The sequence below is a fragment of the Uloborus diversus genome, chromosome 3, assembly GCF_026930045.1.
Source record: "Uloborus diversus isolate 005 chromosome 3, Udiv.v.3.1, whole genome shotgun sequence".
NCBI classification, from domain to species: Eukaryota; Metazoa; Arthropoda; class Arachnida; order Araneae; family Uloboridae; genus Uloborus; species Uloborus diversus.
The window spans coordinates 146,996,033-147,018,221 of NC_072733.1; the positions used below are offsets into that span (position 1 = coordinate 146,996,033).

General features: G+C 33.6%; 1 protein-coding gene across 2 annotated transcripts in view; it reads right to left on the bottom strand.

Moving 5' to 3' along the window:
* The window catches only part of LOC129218708 (mitochondrial import inner membrane translocase subunit tim16-like), a 78,485-nt gene that overhangs the window by 37,266 nt on the left and 19,030 nt on the right, over positions 1–22,189 (bottom strand). For both annotated transcript variants that reach the window (XM_054853031.1, XM_054853030.1), the window contains exon 3: positions 14,560–14,679. In XM_054853031.1, coding sequence (XP_054709006.1) covers positions 14,560–14,679 — 120 coding nt within the window. The remainder of the gene's footprint in view (positions 1–14,559; positions 14,680–22,189) is intronic.

Here is a 22,189-nt window from a genome sequence, read left to right on the forward strand (position 1 = left end):
GCCCTCACTGATTCCATCAAATCTATTCATATCAAGGTCTCCAAGCCCATCACTGCTGAAAACCCCTCTAAATTTGAACTCCCTTACTTCGTCAAAAAGGCGATAAGGGAGAAAAACCAACTTCGGCGTGAATTCCAGCGTACCAGAGATCCTAGCACAGCTGCCGCTTATAAGGCTAAGCAGGCAGTTGTTGACACTTTAATTAAGAGGCACACAAATGACTCTTGGAAACAATATATCTCTAGCTTGTCTGCCGACGACACTTCTATTTGGAAGGCCGTCAAGCGGTACAAGCGGGGGCATCAACAAATCCCGCCCCTTAATGGCCGTTCAGATACTGCTTTCACTAATGATCAAAAAGCCGAGTGCTTCGCCGATCACTATGAAACGCAGTTCACAGTTAACAACATCAGACACCACGAGACAAAGACTCTTGTAACACAGATACTACAAAATTACTTTGCAGGTACACACACTGACAACACTATCCAAATTTCCCCTTCTGATGTATGTAACTACATCAAACGCTGCAAAAAGAAAAAGTCCCCGGGGATTGATGGAATCTCCAACACCCTTATTAAAAATCTTCCCATTAGAACTGTTTTTTATCTTACTCAACTTATCAACTCCATCATTAAACTTGGAATTTTCCCTTGCTCTTGGAAAACTGCCATAATTACTACGGTGCATAAACCGGGCAAATCTAAAACAGAGCCGGCTAGCTACCGGCCAATTAGTCTCCTCCCTACCTTTTCTAAATTAACGGAAGCCTGTATACACAATAAATTCCTCGAATATATTAACGATCATAACCTTATCCCCCCTGAGCAGTTTGGCTTCCGTCGTAAACACAGCACTACCCATCAGCTACTGCGTGTCGTGGAATTTCTGCGACACGAAAAGAGCAAGGGAAATAAATCTGCAGCTTTATTTCTTGATGTAGCGAAAGCATTCGACAGGGTCTGGATCCCAGCACTCTTATACAAACTCATACACCTGGGGATTCCCCATGCATTCATAAACATAATCAACTCCTATCTCACTGATAGGCACTTTGTCGTTCGTGTGAATGGTTCAATTTCCACCCCCAGAAGAATTTCTGCCGGGGTGCCCCAGGGCTCCATATTGGGCCCCACGCTCTATTCACTTTTCACGAGCGACATACCACACACTGACAACACCCAGTTAGCCATTTATGCAGATGACACCTGCATACTCGCCGCTGGTGCGACTAAAGAAATTGCCTCTGCTTCATTACAATATCACCTCAATATACTAGATGTCTGGCTACGTACCTGGAAAGTCGAAGTTAATGCTTCTAAAAGCACTGCTGTCCCCTTTTTCACTGACAACCCTGCACTCCAATTATATCTTGACACCAAACCCATTAATTGGGCTGGTACTGCCCCCTACTTGGGCCTAATTCTCGATCGTAACTTAACTTGGAGACCACATATTGAAAATGTCAGGTCAAAATACCTCATATCCAAAGCCTCCCTATTCCCCCTTATTCACCGGCGTAGCGTATTATCTACGGATAATAAGCTACTCCTCTACAAAATGTGCCTTAGGCCCATTATTACATACGGAGCTCCCATCTGGGCTACCTCCGCAGTTACTAACTTCACACGGGTTGAAAATCTTCAGCGCACTATGGTTCGTGATGCTATTAATCCTGAATGGTATATTCGTACGGATAAACTTATTCAGGAAATTGGCATTCCTACACTCCATGATTTTTCCAAATCACTGGCCAGGAGATTCTTTGCAAGAATTCCCCTTGTCCATAATATCCTGCTAGACAGCCTTCCGGTCTATGACCCGGCTGATCCAGCAAATCGACGCAGGCCCCGGGCCTTGCTCTGCAACTAGCTGCACGGAACTCCTTGCGGTTTACCGTTAAGGTTTTCCGGTTGGCATTAGGGACTTTTTCCTGGCTAAGACCCCCCTTTTTTCTTTTATCATATTTAATCCAGTTATCTTATCTTATAACGCCCTCTGGGCTACTTAATTCTTTTTATTCTTATTTTTGTCATTATAAAATACGCCTGGCTTGTCTTGCGTGGAAAAAAAAAAAAAAAACCCTTTGTTTTTTCGTAATCTATCTCTTTTTACTCTATTTATGTAACCTTCTTAAGATGTTTTTAAATTTTTTCAAATTTAAAACGCACCCAGTATCACCACAACAAAAACCGCTCGTCATTGGTTCATATAACAGCCCATGCTAATCCCACCCAATCATCGACATGGGAGGTACGAGGCTCCGCCTCAGGTACTCCCGAGGAACGTAAACTAGATATTCGTCTCAGTACAGTAGAACCTCGATTAACCTGGCCACTAAGTCTTTTCTTTTTTTATAATAATGTAAATTTAATAAATGATGAATTTTCAATTGAAAATTAAAATATTTTTAGGATATTTGTGGTTTTTTTTAATGCATCTTTCAATTTTAACATTGTAAAAAAAATCAATTGATTTTAAAACTTACTACACTGTGTTTTCCCTATTTTAGTCTTGAATTGTAAAACATTACTTTTCATACGTTTGTTTTCACCATTTAAGAATTTTCTATTGTTTTTTAATTAATACATTTTAAAACTTATTGATACCGACAAGTTTTTATACAAAGTTTCGATGAACCAAGATTTCCAACATCCGAGGCACCAGCGTTCCAATTAGCTTGGATAATTGAGGTTCTACTGTACTTCAATGATATCAGTATAAAGTATAACATTTTTCCAACAATGGAAGCAGTAGGATAGTAGGGATGCCCAACTAAGGGGGTCATGGTCTATATTGTGCTGTTGAAATTTTCAGGGTGTAAGGGTATTTCTCTTTTTCTGGGGGTGCACCTTTGTTGTCGGGAGGATGAGCAGATAGTTTGAATTGAGTGGTCTACTGCTACAAGAATCTGGAGCAGTTCTGAAGCTAATGCCATGATGTAGTTCTTTCATCTTAGGAATTAAGTCAGTCACAAGGGACTTATAACTTTGAATTAGTTCTTAAGATAATAGAATCTTTTTGTGACATTCACTTCAGAACTGTTCTAGAGATTCTTGCAGCAGTAGCCTGCTTCATTACAACTCTCAGTAGAACAGACTTGACTACAGATGTCCTATGACTTCCCCATTGTTAGAAACAGGCTGTATGCAATGCCGGTGACTATTTTCAAGAACTGTAAAACTTTGCGGCATGCATCACTTTTGAAATCGATGTAAATAAACAATTGTCACGGTTAAAGTTCCAACCCTAATATTACCCATGTAGCACAAACAAGTGGGAACTGTTGACCAATGGTGCAGTTGAATGATTAGAAATGTCTGCTTTGGCAACTATTCTCCAACACAGAAAAGCCAAAGATGGCCTAACGGTCTAACCCAACGCTAAAGAACTACTCCATAAAAAAATATATATAGTACAGATTTTAAAAAAAAGATTTCAATTATGGTTAGCTTGGTTTATAACATTCAGGGGAATTAGCAATTTTCGGCTCCTTCATAAGATTCATCAAGACTTCACTTCGAGGCTAGATACAAACATACGCCCATTGGATCATGAAACCCGCACTTTCAAGTTGAGCAACCATTGCTATGATTTTACATTGTTCCTAGCGTTTTATGCAAGGATTCAAGTTAAAGTACAATGCTTTCTCATCGTGCATTTTCAGATAAATCATTGCTGTTGAAATAGAGAATGAAAACAGGAATATTGGTGGTATTTTTAACCATAAGTATGAACAATGGAAGTTTAAAACTAATATCAAAAGACTTATTTAGGGTTAGAAAATATCATATTTTCGAAGATATCGAAAATATCTGATATTTTGATACCTATCCGATATTTTTGATCGGCACAAAACTAAAGTTGTTAAATAAAAATTGCATCTTTAAATCACTGCAATTTATTTTCTTATATTATTATTATAATAGACTTAAAATTAACATCCTTCATTATTTATACATAAATGTTTTATGTAAACATTTATGTACTTTAAGTGGGCTTAAATATGACTGATATCTTCAACAATTTGTGAAATGTGACAATTTAATATTTTAAGAATAAAATATAACGTAACCGAAGTTGATAGTGGCAATTATATTAGTTATTTACAGTTTCATGTACTCCACAAAACTGATTACAAATATACTGCCGTGTGCATGTAAACGGCAGTATCTGCAGAAATGAGTTTTCGAGATATTTGAAGAAACGCGTTTTGGATTTAATACTAACAATAGGGAAATGTTGGAATTAGACGTCTTTTTCGCGCCTTTTTTTCAGCGGAAACCAAACAAGCGAGCTTGTACAATAAAGGTAATGTACAATAGATGACAAAAATGCAAAAAAATATAAAAAAATTGCAATTACTGCCCTTTACCTGCACACGGCAGTATACATAGGCTCTGCAAAAAGTCACAGTATCATATATACAAATGTAAAATTTCATGTAAAATTAATATATGAAAAACTTGTTTAAAAGCATGTTATATTAGTATAGTTGTTTATTGATTATTGCAATATCGGATGTTTTTCTACATGTATTAAGGATTAATATTTTACTTTTAAATCTTATTTAATTGAGTTATTTTATCTTTAGCTGCTTTACTTAATTTTCTTTTCTTAGCTACTTTTAATATATATATATATAATTCAGAAATGAAAAATATGCATTCCTCGGTGCAAAGCCATGAAACACGCACACATTTTCTTTTTTTTACCAATCAATAATTTTTAATGAGGAATTGTTAATCTATATTAATTATCTATATTAGTTATGTTATATTTTTTGAATATAAAATAGAAAAGGAATACTATATTACATTATATTGATATATTAATATATCATATAAATATAGTACATTATTTTTAGTTATTTTCAATAATAAATGAATAGTGTCAATGTGATAATTATATATAATTTTTACATTGCAAATCTTGCAATGCGAAATATAAATGTCAAAATATTTTCAAAATGAATATCGGATATCTATTGTGATTTATATCATGAAATATATCGACGAACCTTGCTTTTAATTGAATAGGAGAAAAGATTTCATATTGACTTTGACTGAGAGAGGAATCTTCAGTAAAATTCTAATAATGTATACCAATTTATTATTGTTCAGCTTGCAAGCAGCAAACATGTTATTTATAATATTTTAATCTAAATCAACATTAATATATATTTTATTAGCAGTAATGTTGTTTCTTGTCATATGCATAACAAAAACTTTCATTCTGAAAAGTAGCATCCCTAATTATCAGCTCTGATAATAACAGTAGCTGATAATTAGGGATGCACCGGATAGTGATTTTGCCGGATACCGGATATCCGATGCCCCCTTATCTGCCAGATTCGGATATCCGGCATTTCGATTGCATTGCATGTTCGCATATTTTTCTACAACGCTGTTTCAAAACAATAAATCAAACTTGTTCCACATATCATTTCTTTAAAAACATGTTAAGTACAGTACAACCTCGATATCTTGAATCTCTCGGGACGGGAAAATCTTTTGAGATATCGAGTTTTCGAGTTATAAAGGTTTTTAAAAAATTACACTCCTAACTCTCACATTTACACACACTATATACATTTACATATGTACTACTGGACCACATCGAATTACGATCAATAAAGTAGTCTTTAATATTTCAATAGATTTGAAATTTTCTAATTGTCAAAAGTGCACAGGATGAGATTTTAAAATGAACAAAAATTTCAACTTGGTTTTTTCACCTAAAAATTTAAAAATTCTAATTTTATCTTTAACCAGTAACCTCACATTCAAAAAGTTCTCAGCAGCCATTTTGTAGGAGTTAAAAAAGCTAAATGAAGAAAATGAGGAACGCATTTTCCGTTTTTGCTTGAAAACTGACGGACGAAAAATCGAACCCCTTTCCTCAAAGTGGACAACATGTTCGAGAGAAATTCACAAAAATTCTAAATTCTGGGGAAAACACTGCACCCCCTTCATGCCAACACTCCCCCATTATCTTGCGCCAATCCACTATTCACAAAATTTCCAAGAAAAGGGATGAAAAACGTTAAGCAATTGTCCCTGGAACTGGTTTCACTACAATTGCCAAAGCAAAACGACAATTGAAACTTGCTTCTGTGCAAAAATTTCAACACATCAAGGGTTTCGAAAAATAAATTTCGAGATAGCTATGGAAAATACATAGGGGTTTTATAGAAAATGCTGGGGAATATTTTTGTTTCGAGACATCAAGGGTTTCGAGATAAGAAGGTTCGACGTCTCAAGGTTTGACTGTACATTCAAATGTACATTTTTAGAGCCTCTATATTTTAATTTAGGAATTGTGCTATATATAAAATGAAACATTAAAATATTGTTTTATTTCGACAGATTTTTTCGAAAGAGACAAACTTTCTTCAAAAATTAATTCTGTATGTAATGTACACATGGTTTAAACTTTTAATTATTCATAGTTGAAATCTTAAAGGTCGTATAATGAATCGTATTTGTTATTAGATTTGCATGACGTGTAGAAATTTTTTTTAACTTCATCATAAAGTAATACATTTTCTTGTTTCCAATTTAGAAATAACAAAAAATAAAACTTTGCTTTGAAATAATTTTTATTACAGATAATACACATGTAAAATTTTTCTAACATACAAGTTAAAAAAGAAAATATTAAAACAGGGCCAGTTTGACTCAAAAAATAAATAAACTTAAATAATCAACTTAAAATTTTACTTTAATTCCAGAAATAAAAGTACATTTTCTCTAAAGATGCAAATTAGCATCTTAAATACAGGGGTGCCCCCCTAAGAGCAAGGGCCCACCCCCTAAAAACCATAAATACCCCCCCCCCCCCCAATAGAAAGCTCCCTAAAAGAGAGAAAAATATCCCTAAAACATCCCCCCCCCCATAGGTGGGCACCCCAGTTAACAAATTAATAAATTTATGCTAAAATAATCAACTGAAAATTTTACTTTAATTCCAGAAAACAAAGATTCACTCTCTTAAAAGATGCAAATTAACATCTTAAATACAGTATTAAGAGTCATTCTCAACACGTTCACTTTTAAAAACAAATTAATAAACTTATGCTTAAATAATCAACTTAAAATTTCCCTTTAATTCCAGAAAATAACGATTCACATTATTAAAAAATGCAAATTAATATCTTAAATATATTATTAAAAGTCGTTCTCAACATGTTAACAATTTTTTTTAAACATAAATAAAATTATATTCAAATAATCAACTGAAAATTTCACTTTAATTTTCCAGATAACTGCCCGGATATCCTGCAAAAAACTGTCGGATATCCGGATCCGGAGTGGCTTGTCGGATCGGATACCTCATAGTTCCGGATAGTTAAAAAATCAGCCGGATAGGCCGGATACCGGATAGTTACCGGATATCCGGTGCATCCCTACTGATAATTAATGGAATTAATTTTTAAATATATTGAATAAAAAATGCATTATTATGCATCTTTTAATAAATTTTTTACTGTGAAAAGTTCTTAAAGAACATGTACCAAAAATGGAAAAACTAATACTTTTTCAACAAAAAGCTATTGGTTTTCTAACAAATGAAAATTTTGTTTTAATATTTCTAATGAGGTGTCCGAACAAAATTTAAAAATAAGCTTGAAAAAAATAGTGGCCTCAATAATTAGAAATTTTATTGCTGGGGTGGTAAAGGAAGGAAAATTATAAAATATTTGAAAAACGTGTTATTTTTATTTTTACTGTAAAAAAAAAGAAAAAAAATCCAAAATTTTGCTGTAAAATATTAAAAAGAGCAATGGAAACATTCAGAAAACCCTTATTTATTACCTGTACAGTAAAAAAGAAAAGAAAGAAACTGTTGAAAAATGTGACTGGTTTCCTAACTATGACCCAACAAACTTCGGAAATAGTTAGACCTTCTAAAATATCCTCGGTTGGCCCAAATGTGCACAGAAACAGCTGGGCCATCATTGTCTCATTGTTGTGCTACCGACCCACCCTTCCCTGAAGCTTTCTGTGGGTTGCCACAGTTGGCTAATGATTCCCCACCTATCTGTGCTACATGGGGAGTCAGGTATAACTTATTACTCATACTAATCAAACGGAAATTGTACAATAACTAACCAGTCAATTGACCTGTTGGCAACATGAAGTACAAAAAGAAAATAAAACATATTTGAACAGTAGTTTTAATTTTATGATAGAATTTTCTTTTAAACTAACAAAGCAGTGATATTTAATTTTTACTGCACTCCACACATTACAGAGATGCCAACCCCACAAAGTGAAGAACCAGGAGATTTAAATTCAGTATCAGGAATTGGTTTTGACCAGAAGGAACACTTTTAACCTTTCCCTGGATGAAACAAGGATTTTGCCAGTTTTAATTGCACCAAAAACAGTTAAAATAAAGCATTTTATCATTGAAAAAAAACCTTTGTGACAGCATGTTATTTTTTTAGCTGAGGAGGTGGGGGAGCAAAAATTACATATATAACTTCCACAATTATAACTAGAAAAACTGCATAGCAGCCAGTCCATTTCTAATTGGCAGGGCCATGACCATCTCAAATATTTTTTTGAAAAAATGGCAGTAATTACAGCAAATGGACTAGTAAAATATTTCATAAGGATTTTCTTAGAAATTTCTTTTCTTTTACAGCCTATTAAAATTTTGCACAAAATCGGCCATTTGAAAAAAAAAACATACACACACTCACAGCAACAGTAAATAAGGACCTATATATCATTGAGATATCATTTTTGAAAATTTAGTTTGGTTTAATTAATAAAGAAAAAAAATAGTGGTGAAAAAAACTGGAATTTATTACTGATTTTATTTTACACAGAGCAGGACGCGGGGTCAAAGCTTTCAAATCTTAGGCTAACCTGGAAACTAGGAAAAGTTATAACTTTCCAGGGTTGTGAGCACTTGGAACAGCTTACTGGAAAATGCTGTAACAAGTAAGGAGGTAGATAGCTTTAACAGGGCCATTGTTCTTCATTGGGGACTAATAAACTGACTAGGACCAGTCTAGTTGGACCCAGAGCCTGTTGCTAGTCGTCACATTTGTACTTGTATTTATTTACTTATATTAAATCACTATTCAAAACTAAAGAATGTTTTATTTGCTACACATTTCTAGTCAGAGAAGCAGCATTTTTTCCCCTTTCGAATATATAGGATGAATGCTATTCCAATCTTCAAGATTATAGAAAGATAAGTTATTTCCAGCCTAACATAAATTCAATTCATTAAAATTGATTTCCAATGCATTAATAGTCCATTCTCATTTTACAGCTGGATCATTTCAAAATTAATCGAGAATGGAAAATTGAGGTTGGAGGTTTTTAATAAGTGCAAATTTCTTCAGTCTACAGAATTAGTCAATCTCACAGAACAAACTTATGGGGAATCCCACAAGACAAGCATTTCGAATACAGCAGAGATTGGCGAGGGGGAGGGGGAACAAAGACTCATCTACTCATACAGTAACATACTGCAATAAATGTTCAAAGTGATAGGCTTGGTCACCAAAAACTTTACTCAAGCATTAAGTCATCAAGCATTTTTTTTTAATTGGGAGATTTTTTAAGAACAATAAAAAAATCAGATGAAAACAATTAAAAATGGAAAACATGAGATCAGTTGCAAAACGAGAATCTCCGGCCAGAATCAGGAGAGTTGGCAACCATGCATCAACAGTAACATACTTATTCATTGGAATAAAGGAAACTATGTTTCAATAATTAACAAGAAATTTTAGAAACAAGAAGAGGATTTTACTAAACTTAAAAAAAAGAATAAATTAAAAAAAAAACGTTTTGAATTTTGTTAAAAAAGGCATTTTTATTCTCATACCTGTTATTTAATTCCTTTGTAATATCACAATTTGTATTTAAAAAGAGCTTGCATGTCTCATATCATATTTCATTAATAGTTGGCCTAACAGGTGTTTAAAATGGCTCAACTGACAATACAAATGAGGCAGTTACTTAATCAAAGTGAAGCTAAAATACATTTGATATTCCAAAATATTGTTGGTTTATGAATTCTTGATTTCCCATGCATTTCATTTATGAGAATAGTATTTTTCAGACTGAAATAAAGTAATCAAAATTTGATGGATTTAAGCATAGGTGGATCTTTGGGGTAGTGACCATAACTTTTACCTTTTCAGTTCTTTAAAATGTGACTGATGACTGATATGATATCATTTATTTGTATAACAGAACTTCATTGTGTTCACATTTTCACCCTTATTGGAAAATGCTAAGTGCAATAATAGATTTAACAAACAAAAAGAATGGTGAATAAAATTCTTTTTTGTTATTTGAATAACATATATAATTATGAATTTTTAAAATGTTACTTTGTTTTATATTTAATGATAGTCATCTCTTTTTTATAAACTTCAGGTATTAATGCTTTGAGTACAAAATGCAAAATACCAGCTGTCAATCCCCATATTCGATAATCGCCAAGAAATACTGGTAGTATGTATCCATTTTTAAATCTAGTATATCGACAATTTTCTTCATTACAAAGGGACTCAAGAGTTTGAATAAAAATACACTCTACCTCTTCTTTATTAATCTTATGCTTTTCAAGTTCAACGTTGCCAATAAATGCTATAACAGGAGTAATATTTATGTCTCCCGTTCTTGAAGGTAAGGATTTCATTGTTGACCATATTTCTACATTTTTATATGGCAAACCAATTTCTTCCTCTGCTTCTCTGATTGCTGTTTGTATAACATTTTCATCTGAGCATTCCTTCATGCCACCAGGAAAACTTACATCTCCTTTGTTCCTACCTAGTTTAATTGAACGCACTGTAAGCAATATGGATGGTTTTCCATTGGCTAAGCAAAATGGTATTAAAACAGCAGCATCTTTAACATTTTGGCGTTTACGAAAAGGTATATTCAAGTCTTGTAAACGTCTGATAAAACTGTTCTTTGCAGAGTCAGAAAATACATCATTAAAAGAAATGTTTGACATATTTCGATAAAAATTCATTCCATGAAAGCACCTCTCCTCTAGCAGGCCAGAAGTTTCATCCTGGGAAGAAATGAGGAAAGGTACTTTCATAAAAAAAAATAAGAATAGCAATAAGTCCAATATAAAGTTTTAACCCTTTCAGGTGTGTGGCATTCAAATTGTGAAAATATAATACAGAAACACTGAATGGAATTAATTGCTTATTTGGACAGATTTTAGTCTTTTTTTATTATTATTATTAACTTTTTCCACTGGATATGATGTCCTCATTTAAGGGACCAATAGAATAGCCATTTTTTAAAAAAGACCCACAGATATATGGTTTAAAAATTCCTTAAGATGGTGAATATTTTAGGTTCCTAAAGGTTTTTATTTGTAATCTACGTAATTTATATTTTTTAAAAGAACCGAAATACAAAACAAAAATCCGAACTATATCTTGCACATATTCATTTAAAAAGAAAAACTATTCAACTTTCACAGAAATAAAATTGGTATAAATATAATTGCTGAAATTTTAATTTCACTATGAATTTCTATTTCAATGTTTAAAATACCAAATAAAATTTTATCTGTCTCTTTTTTTTTCCAGTGAAATTCTCTAAGCAGATACAGAAATGAGAGACTACTAGAAGGGTCTTCAAATCAACTTTTTTCAATGCTTTAAAAAATGAATTTGAATCTTGTAGAAAATTATGAATCAATCTTTCAAGTATATAAATGGGAAATTGTTCACTGATTTTGTTGAAGTTCTAATTTTTTAGAATTAAAAAATTTCTAGTATTTGAGTCCAGTACTGAACTATTTCGAATGAATAATTAATCCTACTAAGGAAAACGTTTTAATAATAATCTTACTGATACAGGGCTGCCACTGAGCTATGATCCAAAAAGAGTCGTTTTAGTAGCTTCTTGAACTAAAAAGTCTGCAAAATAGTCGCCAAACATGAAAAATTGTATCTAAAATAGTCTCCCTTTTTTAATAGTATTAACATTAAATCATGCTACATATACTTTGATGAATAGACATATCGCAGCTGCATGGTAAATAAGCGGGATCACCTGGATAAGCAGATCATTGCCCAGTTACAGAAAAATGGTGTTCTGATTTCATACCAATCTTATTTCAGTGACAAGAATGAAAGTTGTGCATATATTAGAGATATTTATAAAACAATGAAAACATTATATTAATTACCTTTTTAAAATGTTTCAAAACATAAAAGTTAAACCAAAAAAAGAAAAAGAAAAACACTTTTTTTTTTTTTTTTTTTTCAAGCACTAGTCAGCCAAGTTTCTGTCTTAAATGAAGTCACTTTTCACTACAATTCTGAACAGCCATTAAGCAAAGCAGTTTTTGAAATTTTTTACTTATGGTATGAAGGATAGCCCAATAGTTAAGATAAACCATCTGCTGTCTGCTATATGTCAACTGCAGTTAATCACTTTCCTATTTCAAAACATTGCTAACACTCTGTTCAGTTATTTTATAAGGTAGGTACAAAGGCTTTTAAATTAAAAAAAAATCCCTTAACACTTATTAAATTCACAATCACCTATGCACATAAAGCTTTCAATAGCTTTTATTATATACAGTAAAGTTAGCATGTTTAAGTTTGTTTTTACATTTACAGTTCAATGAAAAAAAAGAGTGATCGGTGTATGTTCATTAAATAACAAAAGGCTAATATTAGCACCCATTAAATTGTAATGGTTTCGGAGGCATGCGATTGAAAAAAAAAGGCATTCCCCAAAAACATTTCATTATTCATAGAACTTAAATGCATACTTACAAATGTGAAACAAGTTAGATATTAAGTAAGTGTTGATAACACACTGTAGTATTTTGTATGGGACATCAAGCTTTTAAACCACAAAAGAAAAATGCTAAAAACACTGCTCTTAAATTCCCTATCACTTTCGCAGATAAAACAATCATTAGCTTTTATTTACATTTAGAGCGTGTTTTATTTACATTTACATAGAGTGTAATTATAAAAAGCCTGAATGCTCTTTGTTTATTAAATAACATTAAATCAGAATATTGTAGTCGCAGCAAACAGAGAAAAATGGCATGGTTGCCAAAAATTAATGATACCTAAAAAAAAGTTACCTTTGCCTCCCTTCAAACTTAAATTCGCGATTTGAATCAGCAATTTTTGAAATAAAATTAAGTGCATCTGTTTGTACAATTTATACTCCCTTCTTCCATACCAGGAAACACAAGGTACAAAGTTGTAATTGCCAATCGCCAAAACCAAAACTAATCTTCGTCTTCACAAGGTAATTTGTATTATTCTAGTTCGCAAAAAATATGCATCAGAAGCCTGATGGCGAAAGGAGGAAAAAACAAAAAAAGGGCTGTTTTACATACCTTTGGCAATAAATAAGTCAGTTCTAACCAGTTGGCAACTTTTCGCGTAATCTGGCAGACTTGAGTTAGTTGGAACTTAGCAAAACTTGGTAGATAATACTTGAAGCTGGAAGCTTTTTTCTTTTTTTTTTCCTTTTTTACACTTTCACTTTTAGGGTGAAATGGTAGCAGTTGTTTTACAAAATAGTCATTTTTGACTTAATATAGGCTAAAATAGTCGTCATAGTCTGCAACTCTTCAAAATAATCGCTATTTTAGTCGACAATGGCAGCCCTGCTTAAAAGGACTTAAAAGAGAAGGCAATGCTATTTCTCCATCAATATTTTGGGCTTTAAATGGGAAAACCAGTTTCAAAGGCCAAAATTTCAGTGTTTTGCGTGATTTTTTTTAACAAGGAAGGAAAAATCAGAATTTTTCCAAAATTGGCGAATATTTTGTTCATCCTTTGACGTTGTACACTTTGTAATTTTTTCAAGTCATTTTCATTAGAAATAGTGGAGTTACAAGCTGCTATCCATGGGGGGGGGGGGGGGGGTGGGGGGGTTGCCATCAGAGCTTGCTACTGGTGGGCATTACCAAAACCACAATTTTTATCTGTAATCATAACGATTTTTCTTTTTCATTTACATTTTCCAAGAATATGAACCTAGTTGTGATAAAAAAAAAGTTAAAAATTGCTTGTTTTCGAGGTGTTTGAATACAATGTCATGTTTGTCTACCATTTTTTTCACATTCCTTGCATTAAAAAAATATTTTTTATTAATAATATCATCCCAGAGTTAGGTTCATATAGATTATAACTGAATAAAGATTATTAACAAATTTTCAGAACAATTGCTGAATAACTCTTTGAGCTAGAACGCTTACCAATTGAAAAAAAAGCTGTTTGGAAAAAAATGTGTTTGGAAAAAACTGTTGTGAACGTTTTTGAATCTCCACAGACACTTAGGAACTCATAGCATCGGAACGAATCAGAATTTTTCACTGAAATTTTGACAACGTATTCTTGAATAATTTTACTAACATTTCATGATATTTTTTTTAAGTGTATTTGTTGAAGAAAATTTTGATTTTTTTTTCTTTTGGGACCACTAACCGGAAAGGGTTCAAAGAAAATAAATTGTTTCCAACATAAAACTAAAGAAATTTGTTGAAACATTTGAATCTAAGAGAGTACCCCAAAATACTTACTTTTGACTGTAAATAAAGACTTCCACCCTTTGATTTGTCATTGACCTTAAACAAATGTTCGAAAGACTTGTTGATTTTTTCAACATCAAGATCTCTAATATTTAAAATATCCTTTGCCTCCTGTAAGAAAAGAAAGAAGATAGCACGTGAAAATTGCATTGGGAAACATAGAAAGAAAGGTGGATAAAGAGAAGTCATAAAATTTAGTATTTATAAAAATTATGACAACTGATAAAACTTTGAAACATTAAAAACAAATTGCATTTAGCTACAATCAGCTTTAAAGTAACCCATTTGCATGGCTCCTCTGCATGGGGGAGCTAGGCCATAGCTAAAGGGCCTGGGCCAAGATGGCTCCTGGGAAAAAAAATAAGAATACAATTCTTATTTTAAACCTGTTTCTGCTCTTGATAAAAATGGAAGTAAACCTGTGGCATGATCTGACAACGGGGCCCCATATTGTGGGAATATGCACCTTATATCGCAAAATGTACATCATTTCCAAAGAGGAACACACCTTTGGTACATTTGTAATACAGTAAAACTTTCATAAAGCAAACTTTTTAACTTTTAATCTTGCATGGTGAGCTGAAATGACTTTACAGAATAAATTACCTTCTGAACATGCTTAAATGTTTCATTAACTCTAAATTTTATTAGTATGGATTTTTTAAGGTTTTGATATTAAAATCGATATAATCAAATTTTTATTCTGCAACTCAAATTCTTGGGAGAACGAATGAGTTTAAAATCAAAAGCTCTTAGGCAAGCTTAAACATATCAATTTTAGATCTGCTATTTCTTTCTAGTTTGACTTCTCAATCCAAGAAAAAAATTTCATTTAATGCAGGTGATTTGAATGACATTTCTTGATGAATTGGTGACAATTATTGCAAAGTAGCCATATCAGAACTGAAAAAGCAAAACTTCAACTTTTTGAATATGTTATAGTTGCTTTAAATACTTATCATGCGGGGAAGGAGGTGGTAAAAAATTTTAAGCAGGGCACCCATGGGTGTCCCAGATGCCTTATTTGCGCATGAAAGAACATAATTTTTGCGTTCTAAAGGGCATGGCTTCCATTCGTTTTTTTCTCAAGGTTCTTGAAAGTTAAACTAGAGTGGAGTGGAACATTTTTCTCTTGGAAGGATTAAAATCCGAGTTCTAAAAGTTCAATAGCCATTCCTGTATTTTTTTCATTCTTTCAATAGCATGCAACTTTAATAGGGCTGTGTCATTTATGAACAAACAGGTCTAAAAAAACTCATCCTAAAAATGAACAGGTCAGAACAATCTCCTAAAACACGAACGACGGTTCTTTTGAACGAGGAACAGTTTGGAACATTGTATTGACGCAACTATGTGATAAAATTGTGTGTGTGTTTTTTTAAATTACAATAAGAATAATCTTCAAATTTTAACTCTCAATCAATCCTAAATTTCCTTTGTCTCAGTACAATAAAATATATTCATTTCAAGTTATTTTTACTTTATGCTTTATTCATTATTTTTCTTAAACCGTTGTAGTTCCTTTGCATTTTTTCCATGTAAAGTGGTTGCTTGGTGAGCAAAAAGCTTCCTGCCAAACAAGATGAACAACTTAAAGGATCTATCCACGTTTCTGAGGCATTGAAGGTGGGAGGAGGATCTAACAGAAGTAAGTGTGATGAAATTGGAAAACAAGGAGGATGATAGTTTGGCAGATACTTGGCGGGCAAACTAGATATCATGACTTTTTAAGGGTGAGGTTTTTTTGGTTTAGGATGAAGGCTTTCTTTTATGTGGGGAAGAGTTAAATGTTTTCTTGTCGGGGAATTTTTTACAACAGAGTTGTTTTTGCTGAGATATCACATCTTTTTGCATTGATATTATTACTTTGCCTGCATTTTTAGAATTGAGAATTTCAAGTCATAAATATTCAATTGAAACAACGTTGTTTTGTGTTTTTAAGGAACAATAATGGCATGCTTAATTTTACGTCATGTTATTTTCTGACCAGTAAGATTCTATGTTCGTTTGGTGAGAATTAGGCCGTTTAAATTTTATTGCAATCCTTGTATCCTCTCAGTTGCAAAGAAAGCTGTTTGGATAATAAAATACTATATTTTAAATTATATTGTTTTTAAGTATTTTGCAAATTCGCAATAAATTCTATTTCAGTTTCTTTATTTGATGAATTATTCAACATTTTCATGAAGTTTTTTTTTTTTTTTTAATGTTTTACAATTTGCAGGCTATATTATCTAGCTTTTATTTAATGACTTCTTTTCTTAAATCGTGGATTATTTTATGTTTTTGAGATAATTTTAATTGTTGGGTGATTTATCTTTCTTTTGATGGAACTCAGTGTCTTGTTTAATGCCTAGTTTTGTTTAAAAGTTCAATAAAAAGACAAAATAACATATGTTATGACCAAGCAAAAAAAAAAAGAAAACATATGTTATGACCAAGCAAAAAAAAAAAAAAAACAAGTCTTTAAATATTTTAAATTTGAATGAGTCAGAAGATGTATGCAACTGCACTCTACTGCAAAACACGGATATCCACACACATATTTCATATATTTCAATTCATAATGTGTTATGATTGTGAAAAATGCATTAATTTAGAAAATGAGCAAACCAATAAATAAGTGCTATTTTTCGATTTCAATTATAAAGTTAGATGCATCATATACATATGCGTACAGTAACATATAATATGTCATGCAAAATATTTTCCCGGTTTAACCCCAGTTTCGCCAACATTTAAAATTTATTCCCCCTTAAATATATCAAAACTGAAAAACAGGAAGAAAAGAAATTTTGTATCGGCGAACCGGGGGGGGGGGGGGGGGACTGTATTCTAATCTTATTCATTAATGTTTCTCTGCTTAAATATAAACAAACTACATAGAATCTTAAAACAGAAAGCCCAATGAGCTAAGTCTGCGCGAATGCGCAGTCGCTATGGCAAATTTGTGATATCCGCGATTTAACGTCTAGTTGCAACTGTTGGATGTGTTTTAGTAGTCTTGATTAAATTTCATTTCCAAAGACAACTTTTGAATAATCGTTAGATCTTATATCTGTTCTAGCCTTTCAATTGCAGTCAGAGATTAACAAACCCTATAAGCTGAGAGTAAGTACATATGAATTCAGGAAAAATTAGTGATTTTCAAACTTCAATTAAAATTTTAATTACTCCGGCCCATGATGTCCCTGGGGTTTGAATTTTTGTATATGTCCTCAATGGCCCCCCAAGATTATGTATACAAAAAATCATTATAATAGCCCTCCGGGGGGGCTGCTGCAGAACCCCGGGAAGGTACAATTTGCGGGGTAAAAATGAAGGGGGAGGGGGAAGGGGGTCAAATAGCACAAAAGGCACATCAGTAGGGCACAAGGAATGCATGTGCAAAATTTCAGCTTGATTTCTTTTTTCGTCTGGGCTGTAGCCCTATCAAAGAAAGCGAAAACTTTTTCAAACAGCGATTTTATAACTTAAATTCCTCCCCCCCCCTGATGGTCCAGGGGATTGTATTTTGGTTTACATCGTCAGAGGCTACTAGAGATTGAGTGTACCAAAAATCAACTCCGGGGGTCTTCATGGGGCTGAGATACAGAGGGGTGAAAAACCCAGAAAACCCCCCAACTTCTTCTGTCGTGTAAATTGTTCTTGGTCGCTTTTTTTCTTTTGTCTTTGGCGGTGGATTTGCTTTTGTTGGCTGCTGACGTTTGGCTTTCTTAGGGGCGGGACTCTCCCGCGTCCTGTGATGTTCAGTGTAAATTTTGAAACTACAGAACCAATTTTTATCAAATTTCATACGTATCTGTAATTTGATTCAACTTAAAAGATAGGATGTTTTTAAAATTTTTTACTGCAAATAAAATGTTTATTATACATTAATAGTGTGTATTGATTGTTTGGTTCTATAAATTCGCAATAGATGGCACTGTAAGTTAATTTATCTTCAAAAATTTTTATTCTTAAGTTAATTAAAATTTACAAATGATACTATGTTCAGGATATCGATGTTTATAAACTATGTTGCCGTAGAAACAAGGAGAACATTGGCCACACTTTTCAATGTAAATGCCCAAACAATATTATTCTACAAATCAAATTGAAATTGATAGGCAGCGGGTAGTTCCATACTCATCACTGCTTTTAAAAACATACGAGGCTCATATTTATGTCGAATTTTGCAATACTCTGTAATCCATTAAGTACTTTTCCAAATACGTTTTTAAAGATCCTTATTAGATCGCATTTTGAGGTTCGAAATATGAAAAAAATGAGGAAATAACACGATGAGAGATGAGCGGATGTATAATCAGTAACGAAGCTATATGGCATAATTTAGTTTCCCCATATCAAAAGAGACTATGTAAAGCATCCTGCAATACATCTTGAAAACGGTCAGCGAGTATATTTTACCGAAGATATTTTCTATGAAGAACACTTGAACTCCCAAAAAGATATTTTTTAGTGTATTTATTAGTGTCAAACACCTAATGTGTTCAGCCGATTGGAGAAATAAAATTATTTACTTATGTTTCATACTATACATTTTACATGCACTATTAAAAAATCTGAAATGTCACTGATTATTTCAGTAGAACATGTTGGGATTTCATAGGTCCTCAACAATTTTATTTGTAAATCAAGTATCTGCATCAAAAACTGTCCTGGATTTCTACAAATGTCATGAATGCAGACTTCTCACTGTTGTGAAAAATATTTTCCCAGTTTAAAGATTAACTGTACTTATTAAGTGTATCGGCTTCAGATCCATTACTTCCATCCACATTGACTAAACTCCCAATGAGAGTGAATAAGCCTCTGGATTTCATAGTTTTGCAGGAGTCGCAGGCGAGTTAGACTCATGGTACTTGCTTGCAAGTCGGTTTAACTTTTGGCAGTGGTTGCAGACCCGACCGCCGGAAATGGAATGAAACAATGACCACCTTCTGAGCATGCGCAGAGCAGAAATTACTGTCTTGGGGTCGGGACTGTTTTATGCACCCGACCAAGGGGGCGTTACGATGGGCGGGATCTAATTTCAACAGCCGACCAATGACATTCTAAGCGGTCGGATGAATTATGTATGGCCGACTACGCAAATTAAAATATATACATCGAGCGAAATGATAGTTCTGGAAATAATATAGATATTAAAACGGCATACAAGATCTGTAATTATGCTTTAATGATAATTCAATTATTCGCTGCGATATATCGACCATCTCCGACCCATGCCCTCGGGTGCCACTGCTTTGGGTCGGACATGATTTAAATAGACCTTATGAAATTCTATGGAGGTTGGATGTATAATATGAGACTTAATATGAATTTCCAGTGAAATACTATGTTTAGCGATAATTTAATAAGAATTTAGGTAGATTTACGGCAACTAACCGACGTCACCGCCGGTCGTATAATGTGGCAGGAATTCTTCTCCGAACTCGGACTCATGCCCTCGAGAGCGAAATTCTAGAGAGGTTGGAAATGGTATTTTAGGTTGGGACAAGCATTGCAACACGATTTGGACAGCGCTTTCTAGCTGCTTCCAAACTTCTGCAATTAGCGATGAAAAAATCCAAATAACTTTTCATTTTGAACTCTTTTAAACAGTTTTTGAATTCAATGTATAATTTGAAACTCGCACCGCGTTCCATGACGGTAGCCATTTTTACATGAACCAAGCACGCAGGCACGATGGTCAAAAGTGGTTGTGTTGGGCTAAATGCCTTTATTTTTGTTTCTTGAAGGATTTCATCAATATTGTTAAAGAGAAAAAAAAAGATTTGTAACTTACCTTTTGCCATTCCGGAAAAACCTTGCACGGGGAATCCCATCCACCTGCCACCGACACTCAAATGTTTAAGTTTGAATCGGAAGTGATCAGGAAAATTAGTGGCACGCTATGATTGGTTGCCGCCATTCGGCAGAAGTCTGCAAACTTCCGACAGAGCACATGTTAATTACGTAAGATAACCTGTTGAGGTGTTAGGTGCCGAATATTGAATAAGATAAGGATTGAGCAACCTGCAAGCTGTGTGTTTCCGGAGTTGAGCTGCTCTTGCAAGATGCAAATGAGGTAACGTCACATTACTACGAGCACAGTCGGATCTGGCAATAAATATGCGGACCGATCGTAACTTGCTCTCTCACTCATCCTCTCGCTTGTGCTGTTTGGTGTTTGTGTTCGTCTATATGTTTTGATAACGTTTTGGCTGCCGGCCTCTCTGGTGAGGTCGGGTATTTGGATTGCTTCCTCGTTGATGCCCCCACTTTGGAAGCACGTGCTGTGGTGATGTTCATCACAATGAAAAGTTATTGTTCAAGTTAAGCCAGTTGTTTAGTCTTCAGTGCTACGGGAAGGAGCAAGTCCATCTGTATGGCTTACCTGGATGTGGTGAATTGGTGTCCGAGGCATGAACTGATTACCGAGCGATTATGACGAATTGCGGTGTTGTCCTTCTGCCTATGCGGAATTCACGGTAATAAGCCGATAGAACTTTTACATCCTGCGTGTTCATCTTGATTCAACTTGGACTTACTGTAAGACTTTTTTTGACTTAGCATACCTAACATTTTTGAGGACTAAACTATTGTGTTGTAACTGTTTTTACTAATGCATGTTTAAATAAATGTTTTCCAATGTTAAAATGATTCATGTTTTATTTTCTTCAGGCAGACCACTTCCTCAAAACTCAGTTGGTAATAAGTTGCCTAATTCTCAGCTTAGCTATAGGCTACTAACTCAATAAGATCTAAATATATCCAACAGGTTGGAACCGCCGCGCCGCGCGAAGCAAGGGAGGCGTGTCAATTCGTTGAAAAGGTCAGATTTGCGCATGCGCAAGTTTCTAGGTCGGCTGCCGAATCCAGCTCCAATGGTCGGTGCTGCAACCACTGCGTCAACTTTTTGCAATGCTTACAGTAATACTTTTAGAGCTTTCTTGGAAAAGTAGAAAGGTGTCAAGTTTTGTATTCTGTCTTTTGTATTCAACTTACATAAGTTTACTCTGAAGGTCCAGCGACACGACTGACTTTCAGCCAGATGATTACTGAATTCTTCAAAAAGATTCCAGGAAAAGTTCGGGAAGGTTAATGAATTTTAGTGATGAATTGTCTTCACCATGGGTGCAAGTTTGCTGATGTGCTCAAGACGGAAAATATTTTACAAAATTGAGATTTCTAATGCTAACGAGATCAATCTCAAAGTAGCTTTTTCTTTGTATTTGACATTTTTTAATTTCTATGTTTTCAACTTTTTTTTCTTTTATGTGTTTTTCTTTTATTAATTTACAACCATTATGCATAAATGTTGATGCTATGCAATGTGTTCGCAGCAACAGAGCTACCTAAAAAAAGACAAAAGGAGCATGTCTAAAAGCCAGGCCTCTAGCAGTATGTAGCAAACAAAACAAGCCCATAGCGAAAAACTGAGAGAATGTTGATGTAAATTTGAGGTTTTAGAACGGTATGATAAATAAAGAATACTTTTCAAATGCCCAATTTTTCTTCTTTTTTTCCAAAGTAAAACCTGAAGGAAAATTGTTGAATTTGTTTCCGTTCCGCCCTCCATCTCGGAAATGTCATAAAGACAGAAATCCGTCCTGAGACGGGTCTTGTAGGGGTG